At 39.3% G+C, this 14,737-nt stretch overlaps 1 protein-coding gene across 1 annotated transcript in view; it reads right to left on the bottom strand.

Annotated features, from left to right (window-relative positions):
• The window catches only part of mgat5 (alpha-1,6-mannosylglycoprotein 6-beta-N-acetylglucosaminyltransferase), a 160,469-nt gene that overhangs the window by 84,887 nt on the left and 60,845 nt on the right, over positions 1-14,737 (bottom strand). The window contains exon 4 of the mRNA XM_034175756.1: positions 11,979-12,068. Coding sequence (XP_034031647.1) covers positions 11,979-12,068 — 90 coding nt within the window. The remainder of the gene's footprint in view (positions 1-11,978; positions 12,069-14,737) is intronic.

Here is a 14,737-nt window from a genome sequence, read left to right as displayed (position 1 = left end):
ACAGAGCCTTCTTATTGTATGCCTCTCTTGTGGAATGATCTCCCTGCAGAGATAGTCAGATTCAATATAGACAATTGAAGTCCACACTAAAAATGCATCTATTCTCCCTCTCGTATGGCTAGCATACCGGTGTAGTATAGAACTATGTTTCTTCTCCTTTTAATTCATATTATTAGCAACGGAACAGGTCTCACCCTCATTACATCTAAATTCTGGGTCTGTTAGTTAAGCATAGGGCTAGCTGCCAGTGACCACTTTAGTAATCTCTTTGCTCCCATTGATTTACTGTTTGGGAAATGAATGCCTTTTAGGTGCAGTTATTTCTAGCCAACTGACTCTGCTCTGTTTCTCTCTCCAAGGCACTGACGAGCACTTTAATGGGTGCCCGACTGACTTCAGGATGCCCTACCTATTCAAGACATGGAAGCAGAGACTAAACACCAAGATGGACAGTTCTTATCTCAATAACAACCTCTGTTTTTGTTGCTTTTCTGTTTCTTCTGTTGTCCCCCCATCTTTTTTTAAATGTCTTGTAACTGTTACATTTGCCCAAGCAGTGTAGTCTGCTTGGTTCTTCTCAGAAACACCAGATGAAGTTTTCCTTACCACTGTTAACCTTACCTCTGTGAAGTGACTTCAGACAGCATTGTGATACTATTAGCCTCATAGTATAAATGTTTTTTGCACATAAAAGAAAGTATCTGGTAATAATTTAAAAAGGTTGTATTCAAAAGACAGCCAATAAACAAAAATTGGACTTTCTTCAAGAAGGAAATGGAGAAAGCAAGTGGACTCACTTAAGATTCAGGAACTTATCTCCCACCTACTGATGGGCCAAACTACATTTTTTTCAGTTGTGATCCAATTCAGATACACAACTGGTAAAAACTGCCTAATCCACCAGTCTCCAGTGGATCTGGGTCTCTGATGGAATGCGCGAACTACCACTGAATGCGGGTGCACAGTTCTTCGACACAAACGGAAGACGAACAGATAATGCACGGGTAAAACTAGCATCTACTGGACATCCACTGGCAATCTAAGAAACAAATATCGGACAAAACTGTAAACAATCGTGCAACCACTGAGGACACTCTCAGTCTGATGTCTGCTCAAAGTTTTGCGAATGCACAAAACTTTCTGAAGGACTCGCTGGACATCATCTGACAAGGAATGCATTTAACAAATGAGAAAATCAGTTGTATGGACAAAATTGGACATGAACGGATATGAAAATTTCTTAGCCATTACATTTCCTCAATCTGCCACAGAATGACTTACACTTTAAAGCTTAATACGCCTTTTTGTGCCCTGCGATCACAGAATGCGGGGCTTGCTCCGTGTTCCCAGGATAAGGAGAAGTCAGCAGGCTTTAGAGCCTTTGCCTACTGTGCTGCTATACTGTGGAAAGGTTTGGCCGTTGACAGTAGAAAATTCACTTACGTTGAATCTTTGAAGGGAAGTCTAATCTTTGGCCTTGGGTAAAAATGGAACCTTGAGTGCAGTGCGAACGTCACTTTCTGCTCATCAAAAAATGACAAAAATCAGTTTTTGCAAGTAATACATATGGGGGCCAAGTGGTTAGTGCACTTGCCTTCAGTGCAGAAGGTTCCTGGTTCAAACCCCACCGCTGCCACATTTCTCCATGTAATGTGGAGTTGCATCCGGCATAAAATCTGCTAATTCAACATGCAGATCGGCTTCGGATTTGCTGTGGCGACCCTGAGTGAAAACAAGGGAGCAGTTGAAGGGACTTACTTTCACTACTAGAATTTTTACCCAAAGACAAAAAATATGGCCATTGGGTATTGCGAAGGCCTTGTGTCTGTCTGTCTGTCTGTGCTCAGGACAAGTGTAGTCCTATTACTTCCAGGGTCTTCAAATTCACAGGGAACATTCTTGGGACGCAGACCTTGGAAAGTTAAAAAATAGCTAAACCTGACCTATTTTAAGACATCAAAAGGTCACATTCTGTTTCCTATTGTTATGCTCATGGCCGACAACTCCCCGCCATTGTTTTTGTAGCCTGATAACATCTCTGGAGTGATTTACAAGACATCTCACGGACGTTAACATGCAACAGTGCATCATACGCAGTCAAAGGTAACTTCCGGTCTTTTCAAGAGTTCATGTATGCGCACATGCACGCCCTCCTGCAGACGCCGTTAAAAGTTACATGCTCATATGGTCATGGGTATTTTAGCATTGTTCTATATTTAAGGTTTTTATTTTTTGCATATCATCACATTATTCATGCGACAATGGGCAAGGGCTTGGAATGATAAATGGATTAGTTCTGTCCCTCAGATAAATGAGTAACATCAATCTGGAACCAGATACATATAATGGATAGGATTGGGCCATCCTTACTTCCACAAAGTGCAAAACAGTGTGCAGTGCATCATCTTCACACTCAGAGCCAACACTGTGCAGGCAGAAAGTATAATCGCAGCCATATGTACTCCCATGTGCAGGCTGGTCTAAATATCAGGTGTGGTCAGGAGCAGTATTGGTTTATTAATATTGTGTGGCAGCAGAAAGCGACTGGTATAGAACAGCAAAATCCTGGTAAAAAAAAATAAATGAAGTTTTTCATGCTATTTACAAGGTGGAATACTCCAACTCACAGGCAGGTTCATGATGAACATACATGATTTGTGCACACAGAAATGCATATTGGTGCATAACATTACAAAAAAAGCTGAATTAGAAAAAAAAAACTAATGGAAAAAATAGAAACTGATTACTCTGGATTGTGCAATATTTTTAGACTGGGCTGGTAGGTGGACAGCACCAACACTGAGGTGTCATAGTATTAAGGTGAAGCAGGAATGGGAGGCTGTCTGCACTAGGTGGTCAGAAGAGGAGAAGGAGGTACTGTAGAATAAAAGCTCAAATGCTTCACCTCAGGCAGCTGCGGCGGATGATGGCTCCTCCCGTATATAGTCCGTTTGTACACTTTGCACACAGAATTGTTTCCTCACCAGAAAACCATTCTCTTGAGTCAGACATTGGAACTGCAATCAGTCAGCTGCTGGTGTATTTGTATCTTAAAAGGAAGTTATTTTGTGTCAGGGCCCCAAATATCTACCCATGGCTATATAAATGTCTACATATAACCCATTTTTGCCAGGACAACCTCCAAGTGCTGAAAATTGAAGCCAAAGTGCAAGCACCAAGTTCTGCAGTGCCTTGAATGTCCACATGAAGCTGGTTTCAAAAGTGTGCCACTCCCCATATAAGCCCATGTTAAAACTGCCACCTTTACAGCAGACAAACACGTTTACAGCCTGGTACAGAAAAGTAAATCTCAGTAGTGTCCCCATTCGTGATGAATGTACTGGGGATGATTTTTATCTAGGGATGGGTATTGATAAGATTTTATCGATCCGATTCCTTATCGATTCCCTTATTGATAACTCTTGTGAATTCTCTGTGTACTAAAAGTAGGCTTTACAGGTTTTCTAAGTCAACAGCATTTTAAATTGGTCACTGGATCCTTGATCTCTGGACACAAAAATAAATAAATCTGTAGTTTTTGTTAAAAGCATTTCCTTTCAGACATTTTGGCTGAGCTCAGCCAGCTTCTGCACGTCAGCGCAGGGCGTCTCATTTTGGGAGGAAAAACAAAAAAATCGATTGCAGTTTGCTTGTATTGCAATGTTTGGAAAGAGGCGATTTTAAATGGTGTTTTGCTTTAAAGTTATTATGGCCCAGTCACACGGCACTTAACGAAGGGCAACGCATGCCCTGACGAAACAAGAAATGTGGACATTCGTTGGCATCATTTAACCTTTGCGCAGCTTCGTTCCTGCAGCTGGTGCTTCGTCCCTGCAGCTAGTGCTTCGTCAGGATTTTTAAACTGTTGAAAAATTTGAACAAAGGGCAACGAAAACCTCAATTGGTCAGTGTTTCGTTTTGCTGTCGTTTCTTGATGTTTTTTCAATTGTTTTAGTTTTTCTAACATTATTGTTTAGTTTGACTTTGTTCAAGCTGGTGAATGTTTTCACACAGTGCAGAAGCCAGTTTGTGAGCGCTGAGGCTGCTGCTGCGTTCAGGTACCATCAGAAATTACAGGGCAAACTCAGCTTGTTTGCTTGGATTTTTTTATCTGGGTGGGGATTGAGCTTCAATGGACTCAGGCACCTTATATAGGCAAGAATTAATCTTTTGTGTGGATACAATTAATTATTTTGCCACAAGCAACTGCTGAATTTGAAACAAAAAAGTTGTGTATTTTCTGATGGTACTCGAACGCAGCGGTAGCGAGAGCAGCAACTCCTGCATGCGCTTATTATATATAACAATATGAGTGTAGGAATGACAATCCAGCCCTTATGTACATGTGGCAACAGGTAGATGATTCACATGATGATAAAGAGCTGTTCTGGAAGGCAGAATTCACGTCGTGGATCAGCTGCAGCTGGTGGAATAACCGCACGTGAGTCAATGCACGTTCACACGGACTGATCAATTTACTGCTCTGATATATTCAATCACCTTTACACTTATTAAATCTATCTATACCTATAAGCTATAATACAGTGATACAGCAGTGACCACAGCTTTTTTTTTTTTTTTTTTTTTTTTTTTTTTAATAAATTGGAGCAAGATGTAGCGCCCAGCGTGTTGTCAGACAGTGTGGATTCTGATGATAAAGGAGATGATCCCTCTTTTGTTCTGGACGAGGAACCAGAGCAGGTGGTCCACCGACGTGCACTCAGATCTCCATAGCTTCTGTTTGCAGTTTCTCCAGGACTCAAGGCGCTATGAGCTCTGTCCCAGTGCAGAGTCCTGGAACTCAGAGATGCAGACACACACTGCTCCAGCTGTGGCTCCAGGTGCATTTCTTTTAAAGCCTCGAGATAGTTAGCTTTGGTTTTGTTAATTTCCTCTTTCGTCCCTTTGCGCTCTTGCTTCGCAGACTATTCGGTGATAAAGCTCTTTCGTCCACCTTTTCTCAACGAATTGTGACTTTTTTTTTTTACTTTTTCCCTTCGTTCAGGAATCATTGTGTGCTGTGTGACTGGGCCATTAATTCCAACTGGACTCTCATTCTAACTTGACTCGGCAGAGAGCCGCGCAGCGTTTGGAGCTGTGTGAACAGAACGGAGGACAATTCTCATTTCTTTCTCACAACAAGACAGGAGTCCCAGTTGGTAACTTTAATCCACACAAAAATGACTCACGACTGACAGAGATTCAGAGATCAAAGTGGTGAAGCAAACGCTGAAACCCAAAATTACCCCCCCAAACATGACCCGCACGAAGACTTTTGAATTCTAGAAGCTCTGAAATGCAATCTGGGACTATTCCAGACAATAAACTGCAGTGAGTGCAGCATCCATTTGGTGAGAACATAAAACAAAAAAAACACAGCTTTCCTTATTCAAATTCATTCCAGTAGTATTCTGCTCTTACTAGGATGCAGCAGTTTTCTAGTTTGGCAGATAGTTCTGGATGAAATCATTGAAGAAATTAACAGATTGAAAATATGGTTTGTCATTAAATTTAAATAAAACAGGGATGAACTGGAGGTGCAAGAATCACCAGGTGTTCACAGGAAACCATTATTTATTTCTATATTTATTTATGTTCATTGTTAGTTGGTTTTATCTTTTCTGTTGTATTTTGTTTTATCAGGTTAAAATTGTACGAGAGAATGTTGAGAATAAGGCTCACTTTATATTTTATTGCCCATTCCATGATAACCTGCGCCACGCTCTTTGTTAAAATGTACAATAAGACCGGATATCATCTGGGAAAAAGATGAAATTAAACTTAAATGATTATTTACAGAGGGTGTGTCTGAAATTGTGTCATTTTTACAGCAGGCGTGGAAAAGATGTAAATATTCCATTTATGTATAAGAGAAAGAGATTCTATATTGTGAAAATATGTAATGTTGTTCCTTTTTAGATGACTGTAAGATTAAATATCTATGTTTTGTAATGAGATTAAATTATTCTATGTAGTGTATGTAATACTCTTGTTATGGTGTCTTATAAGCCCATGTGGGCTGGGCGACCTGTGGCTGCATGACACGTTAAACTTTCATTCATTCATTTAATGTATTGTAGCATTATTAGTTATTATTACTGTTGTTGTTGCCATTATTACTATTAATATATAAATAAAAATAAATTTAAAAAATATTACAATCTGTAATATGTTTGACTCACGGCAACAAACACTGAGCCATTAATTATTATACAGAAAACAAATGCACACAAACGTGCTGAGATGCGAACAGCTTAATGCCAACTTTAACATTGAAAATGCCATAGACACGCTAACGCACTAGCATTGGTCCCATTTTGAAGTCATAAAATACATCTATCAACTGTTTCAGAAGACCAGCATAAAAAAAGGTAAATATTACTCAGACATATGCTCTTTGGGGTTTTAGCAGGGAAAAATTAAGATAAAGCAAAATAAAACAAAGAACCAACAAAGCAGCAGGTCAAAGCACTGCTTCATTCAAGTTTCAAAGCAAAGCCACATTGCAGAAACAGTTGATTACAGACCCGCTGCAGGGTCTGTAATCAATGTAGAGAAATTATAATTTTCCTGACAAACACCCTAAAAAACAACAGCCACTCTGAAGGACTGATAAGGGAATCGTTAAGCAAAAACAATATTTATGTCGGTGGATCGAATCATTTCTTAACAATACCGAAAAGAACCGGTTCCAATACCTATCCCTATTTTTACCCAACTCATTACTTAAAGCTAACCATAATGTTATGAATAATTAGGGGCATGATCACTTTGAGTGACAGCTAGTGTGTTCCAACAGGATCAGCAGCCACCCATAACGGTGGATATGGGCAGCATAACAGTGTGAGCATTTTATTACACATACCTGAGATCATATTACTTACTCTGCAGTTAATTGCACTGATGGACATCTAAGATGCCTGTGTTCCACTATTTCCAATAAGTGAAATTTTAGCATTATTTGATTTGTATGTTAGCACCTTTAGCACTAATTAGCAGGTACCCAGTATTTGGTGATATTACCTCCATTGTTACTGAAGCTATTGCCTGGTCATAATTTTTAATGTCTGCACCCAAACCACTGGCCAGGCCACAAAAATGCATTAAGAAAACACCTGAAGCAAGATTAGCCTGTTAGCTTTTGCTTGCTCAGGTGAAAAGTCTAAGCATCTTTACCCACTTATGGTTTGGCTGGGAGTTAGGCGGAGTCAGCCATTGCCAAAACAATGACATTTGGAAATGCCCCATTTGAACTTCCATCCAGCTTTTCAGAAAGCCTCTGGGTGAAGTCATGGAGGGTTTGTCCAGTATATAAACAGTCAACACTTTTGTGGCCTGTTTTGAGTTCAGATCCTGTAAATAGAGTGGAGGTGGACACAGCTGAAATGCATTTGTGCTACGCACGATAGACCATGCCCTGGAGATCAAGAAAGGGCTCTCAGTGTTGAACAGGACAACAAAGGCGATGATTTATGAAAACCTGTGAAAAAATAAATTACAACTGTTGCCTCATGATATGGGTGTTTGCTGGAACCATTGTCATTTTGTTGAAGTGTAAAAAAAAAGCTACTGTCATTAGACAATATTAATCTCGATTTTTAGTGCAAATGATGAAAAATGGTTGAAAGCATTTGATTAACAGTTGTCCTTTGCGTTTATTTTTTAACAGTGAAAAAACCTGAACAAAAACATTAAATCTTTTCCCATGCTATGACACATTTCCCACAGTGATCATTCACACTCAAAAAATGAATTAGACTGAATACACTGCGATTAATGCTGCAATAAACACACTGGAAAAGACTGCCTCAGATGCAATTCATAAGATAAATAATTTTATTTGCACACATTATGATGTGAGGTTAGATTTGTAGAATATTTGTGTTTCTGGTCAAACTGTGGTACATTATGAGAAATGGAAGAGCCAGAAATTATGCTGGTTCGTCCATGTTTGTTTATTTATTGCAAGACAGTCATCGCAACACTGAACAGTGAAATGGCACATCGCAGGTTTTCCTCATATTGTCCATTCCTAATGTAAACATATTCCCTCAGTAATAAAGTATGAGCTCTTAATCTCAGCTGTTAAATGTAAACAGCACTTAATATCCTTTAAGATGTCTGTGCAGTGTTTATTCTGCAAAATATAAATCATGCAAAAGTTAAAGTATCGGTGTCCCGTAAAGAAAGAGGGGCTTCTATATATATGTTAGTGCTCATCAATGTTGCATGAGATTCATCTATGCTGCTCCAGCAACTTTTTGTTTGTTGTCAAGGTTATATAGACACTGATGCAGGGCTGCAATCATTTCACATCTTCCCCTGCAGGCTTCCACCTTAAGTCTTCAACAAGCACCTCAAACCACTTCTCTCCACATCGAGGCATCGGCTCCTCTTTCTCCCACACTGCCCCTCTTCAACTCACTCTCAACTGGCCCTCAATAAAAATAATGTTCTTGCTCTTATTTTTAGCACTTGTTTTGCTCAGGTTACAATAATGTTGTGAGAGGGTTCTGAGAATAAATCTTCCCTCACGATGAGCTGCCTGTGCAGTCATGTTCTCACCAAAAAAAAACCAACAACAAAGCAACAGCTGCCTGTTTACTTCTCCATCCATTACGGCACTAAACTATTCAGATTACAAAATATGCACACAGTATAAAGACAGCACAACTCACGTGATTTGACTGTTGCCAGGGCAACAGCCAAATCATGTCATGTCAGGGCAACTCTGATATTTTTACTTGGCATGTTCCTTTACATAGCTTCAAATACAGCCTCAACTCACATATCTGCAATTAAAACAGTTCTATGCACACACTCTTAAAGTGCTGGGATTTAAGCAACTGCTCTGTTTATTACCAAAAATACAGGTGACAAAATCGCCTTCACAAAAGCAAAATTGCATACTGAAGGCAGAGTTTGCTCCAGTTATTCAAAGGCTGCTCTTTACTGTTCTGCTGCAGTTTGTGCATGTGTGAAGTGACTGCTGAGTATTGTTGATTGTGATCATCATTACATGAAGGTAGGCGCAAATAATTATGAATCTGATAATCATACTAGTCTTCACTCTGCACCAGTCCTGTGGACTGATTTACCCACTTAAGTTACACTGCAAAAAATGCAAAATCTGAATGTATATTTGCATAATTCTGCACACAATTTCTAATATACAGTCAACTTAACATGAAATGTAATTGCTTAAGTAAAAGGTCATTAACCTATAAGCTTTTCAGAAAATACAACCTAAAAAAAAAAAATGTAAAAGTCTTGGAACCAGTTTTGAATCATACCAGGTTTTTTGGACCACCATATGTTTAAATTGCTTGCCGTTTGTAAAAGGTACACTACCTCAGTGATTTTCAACCTTTTTTTTGAGTCGCGGCACCCTTTTTATATTTACAAAATCCTGCGGCACACCACCAACCAAAATAATATTATAATGCTATTACCTCTGGTTTTGCGCAAAACTCTATCGCAATAGAAAATCGATACAGAAAACACCGCATTTCGAAAATCCTCAAGCATTTTGCGCTCTGATCTCAAGTAGGGCTGTCACGATTACGAATTTCTGGAGACGATTAATTGTCAGACAAATAATTGTGATTGACGAGTATATTGTCTATTTTTTTTTTCTTTTTTTCCCCTTTATATTCTATTATTGTAGTATAATTACACAACTCTGGAAGAACGTTTGGCTTTTGTGAGTGGAGAAACTGGGAATGTTGCAACATTTTTATTATGTTTTTATCAACTTTTTCTGATTTATGGTTGTTTCTGTTGCATTTCTGAAATTGTTTCTCCTCATCAGTCACGTTTTGTGCTTAAACACTGCATTAAGCTCAAGATTGAACAAATAAATACCTTTGGAAAATAACAGCTGTTAAAGTTCAGAGTTCTCACCTGCTTTTTGTGATCTCTGCGTCTGAACATTTTTTTTTTTTTTGTGGCTCAGTTCATTCATATATTCTCATTTTTTAAATGTTTTTAAAGATATTTGACCGTTTATTTCATCTCATGATCTCATAAATTCAGCATACGACGCGCACATGGTGTGAACAGGACGGTAACGGCAGAATCACACCTTTAGAGAAAGTTCAGAGAGAAGTAAAGGCAGCTTCACGTTTCCGTTTTGTTAACGTTCACTCGGGTTAAAATCCTCTCTCTGCTCCGCGCTCGCTGCGCACTGAACGTGTCGCGCCTGCATTCAGGAATCTCCCTCACCCACCCCCTCCCTCACCCACCCCCTCCCTCGCAGTCTGCAGCCTGTTAACTCCACGCGCGCGCACACAGGCACAGACACACACACCGACAGCTCCGCATTTTAAGCCACTTTTCCACTACAAAGCTCCAGCACTACTCGGCTCTACTCGGTCTGGTTCCAAGCGCGAGCTTTTCCACTGCAAATGGTACCTCTTCAATGTGGGCGGGGTCAGCAGAGCAAACTGCAGTGACGTCGTTTTATACGCGACACAAACAGACAGCTTTTGAAGGAGACGGCACTGTTTTAATCAGCTGTCAGCTTCCTTGTTATTGTCCCGCCTTAAGACGAGAGCGAGGCTGCAGCATGTTTGACATCAGATTCTGAGTCGTTTTATGCTTTATGGATAAAATAAATAATTCACGGTAATCGCGAATATGAAAAATAATCGCGAATATGAAAAATACCCACGGCACCCCTGACGATCGATCACGGCACCCCGGTTGAGAATCACTGCACTACCTAATACTAGTAAAAACAAACAAAAGCAGCTCAAAATTACTTAGCTGAGTAACTCGAATAATACGATTACAAAAAATGTTCAAAGCAAATTCTGTGCCTCGAAGCTCTACTTAATGTTGTAGTACATATGCCAGGCTTGTGTGTGGTGCTGTAACGTCCCCAGAAAAAGAAAAAAAAAAAAAAAAAAAAAAACAGAAAACGACTAGAGCATGCGCGTAAATACTAATCCATTTAGCGCCAAAAGCTACTGCTTTTCAACATGACATACATAAAGCCTTTTAAGAGAAAGACAGTCCACGCTGATCATCTGAAATAGCTTGCTGTGCATTTAAAGCAAAGCAGGTTGTTTGCCTATTTTTTTTTTTTTACTACACGGTCCGCTCTATGTAGGGAGTGACTATTCAACTGGCGGCCGGCTGCTGTCCGTCTCTGCCTGGTGTGAGGGGAATGCTGAGCTTCTCTTTGCAGGTTCTCCAGGGCTCAGGCACTACAGAGCATTGTCACAGCGCCGAGTCCTGGAACGCAGAGCAGGATGCTCCAGCAGTGGCTCCAGGTGTGTTTTGCTTAAAGCATGGAGATCAACGTTAGCTTCGGTTTTGTTTTGTTCCTTTTCATTCCTCGATTCACAGGCTATTCAGTAATGGGAAAAGTCAAAAGCTCATCCTGGTGTCTCTAGCTGCTAATGTCGCTTCGGTTTTGGCTAAAAATAACACCTTTATCAAATATTATGTAAAAAGCTAGCGAGAAATAAACTGTTCTAAAACTGGAAACGCTGTTTATGTAACCTAATAAAACCTGTGGAGTGATTTACAGGACATCTAGCGGATGTTAGCATGGTGACATCACTTCCTGGTCTACCTAGCTGCTAACAACTTTGTGTTTAAATGTAACCTTTATTATCATATATTATGTAAAACGAGAAATAAACACTTCTAAGACTACAATCATTGTTTCTGTAACCTGATAACACCTCAGAAGTGATTTAGAAGACATTTCATCTTAGTGTGCACGTTAACATCTGCCAATTCAAAGCTACCTTCCGCTCTTGTTTAAAGCTCAAACATAAATATGGTTTATAATCGACTGACTGATAAAGGGTCTTTATTGAACATGTACAAATTGTAAGATAACAGGATCTTAATAATTAATGTAAATAAACGTATTCTATTTTATTTTGGGAAGCACACTGTATATACAATTGGAAAACACCATATAAATAAATGTGCTTATTATAAAACACAATGAAAGAGCTCACCTCACTGAGATAGATAAAAAAAGAACATGTGGATCCATCCACCCCATAGCTGGCATAGCAGGAGTCTGAGCGCCACATCTCCTTCATCCACTGAGTGAAAAGAAAAAATTTCAATAAGAAGCAATCAAATTCATTTCATCATTAACTGCTGACTTTTTTTGAGGATCAACCACTAATTTCACACCCTTTTCATTAGAATAAGATAGATTTGTGGATGAACAGTCAGTGATGTGTGTCCTGGATCTCATCTCAATTCTACCTCTCATTGGCTCAGAGTCACAGACCACTTATTAAATTGCTAGAACAAATATTAAAACTTGGGATTAAAAAAAAAAAAAAAAAAAAACACCTTTCTTCAAAGACTGTGCATATACAAGGACACAGCTCTGAGGTACATACTGTGCAGAAATTGGTAGAAAGTAATCAATAGAAAAATTAGACATGCTGATCATGAGAGAAGGGAAAGTATTTTGGATAGAAACTGTTTCCAGCAGGTTTAAAGAGTTCTGGGATGATTCACACTCATGTACAGTCTTTTTACCTCTAGGGATATATGCAAAAAAGGAAAAATTATTTTGACAAAATGTGGCCCGACAGTCAGTCTTAGGTCATACGCTCAAGGGCATCATGGATGCCGACTTGCAGTAACGTACTGTAAAAGTTATTGTCGGCATTTTTTAGATGAGAAATTAGGCAAGATTTTTAGGATGTGGAAATTAACGTTTCTAAAAGTGGCAACTCAGACTTATTTTAGGTAAACAGTTCTGAGATTTGAATATGTACATATTACCTACAAAAAGAAAAAAATGGGGGAAAAAAGGATTCCAGTTTGACATCCTGCATTATCCTTGGAATTTCAATAAGCTATATAAACATTTCTACAAAAGCAAACAAATGTGTAATATGTTTCTTTTATTGCTTTGCTTAAATATGGTTTATGTTAAAGCGATAATCAAGCTCATCTTCAGTATATGGAAGTGCATCTGCGTGCATGTGGGTGTTGAGAAAGCTTCAGTAGGCGCTCAGTTGGAAATGTCAACAGTATCAGTGGAGGATTGGAATTGGTGGAGCAGATGGTGTGTATGATCGGGCCCCCGTCAGCTCCAGAGACAATCACAAATACAGAATTTGTGTGTACGTACGTTTGTGTGTTCCATGAGTGTACAACTTTACCTGTGTGTGGACTCTAACAAATGCCCCATTTTTACTATGAGCAGATAACACTGTACTGAAACATTTTCCCCCTTTATGGCTGGAACCTGATGGCCACTAAAGCCACTGTTGCTTGTTGACCGTAATGCAAATTTAAAACATTGCTATTTATGCTGCATAAACTATGGAGGTGGGAATCTTTAGGCACCTCAGGAGTTGCTTCCAAAGGCTGCAATTCAGTTATTAAAGAATGAATCTTGAGGCATCTGGTTTTTTTTCTATGCTGGATTTCTTCTTTTCTCACTGTGCAAATAAAAGCATTTGTAATGATCCATAATGAATTTAATTCCAGTACATTCTTTACAGCACAGCCATACCTGTACCTAAATGGCTTATACCAGGGGGTTGTTGTCCACCAGCCCACCTGCTACAACTGCCTGTGGATTCAGACTGACTTGTGTTTGGGTTAGCCCCCCCCCCCCCGGACTCACATCTGCAGCTTCTTTGCATCTTTATGTGCACCTCATCACAATGCCCGTGCACAGTGGCTGTGCTCCATTAATGCACTTTGTACTTGTCAGAACAATTAAAACCGAAATGTGCGCTCCATCACAATGTGCTGCACAATGCATGTTAAAAAGAAAGTAGTGGCGGAGACTGTTTGGTGATCAGTCCTTTATGAAACAAAAGAAGAAGTTAAAAATGCTACAAAAGCAGCAAACAATACAGTAACATTAATATTACAAGTACTGTACTCATCGCTAAATAGTAAGTAACTACTGCTATGTAGCTACTAAGAGGTATTCAAGAATGGGGCTTGAACCAGAAACACAAAAGGCACACTGTGAAAGACTGAAAATGTCAGCCTGAAAGGAAGCAGGACTTTAGGTGGCTGAAATGTGACACACCTAAAGATGAAATGTTCTGCAGCATGAGCATTTCATTATACACACACACACACACACACACACACACACACACACACACACTGTTAATGACTTTTCAATTGCTGAAGTATCAAACTTCAATTACCTCTTGGATTTTTTTTTTTTTTTTTTGATAGAGATACTTTTCGTACCACCAAATTTATAACTCAGAAATTATAACAAAACTATTGGAACTGATATTCACAAAATGATAACATTTCTGCTGTGAAACCAAACCTGCTTATTATCTTATTTCAACAGTGGAATTTAATCTGCATTTGTGTTAAACAGAGCCGTTAGACTCAGCATTACTTGTTACCATTTTTGCTGACAGACAATATTTCTAGGTCAAATGCATCACCAGAGGATTCACAGGTCCTTTGAGGGTTAACAAATCTCAGTCTGCACCACTGCGCCGAAACCTCAGTCACATGACTGATATGTAATATGTTCCCTCTTCAGTCTTTAGGGGCTCAAAAGTGACATATGTAATATATTTAGTGGTTTTATTGCTCAGCACTTTCCAAACAGCAGATAAATAATACACTGTATACAGCACAGTGGCTCAGTGGTTAGCACTCTTGACTCAAAGGAAAACATTCAGGGATTCGATTCCACCGACATCCTTTTTGTGTGGACTTTGCATCTATTCTCTGTGTCTGCATGGGTTCAATTCAGGCA

This window comes from Thalassophryne amazonica, chromosome 1, assembly GCF_902500255.1.
Source record: "Thalassophryne amazonica chromosome 1, fThaAma1.1, whole genome shotgun sequence".
Taxonomy (NCBI): domain Eukaryota; kingdom Metazoa; phylum Chordata; class Actinopteri; order Batrachoidiformes; family Batrachoididae; genus Thalassophryne; species Thalassophryne amazonica.
This window is presented reverse-complemented; position numbering and strand designations above follow the sequence as displayed.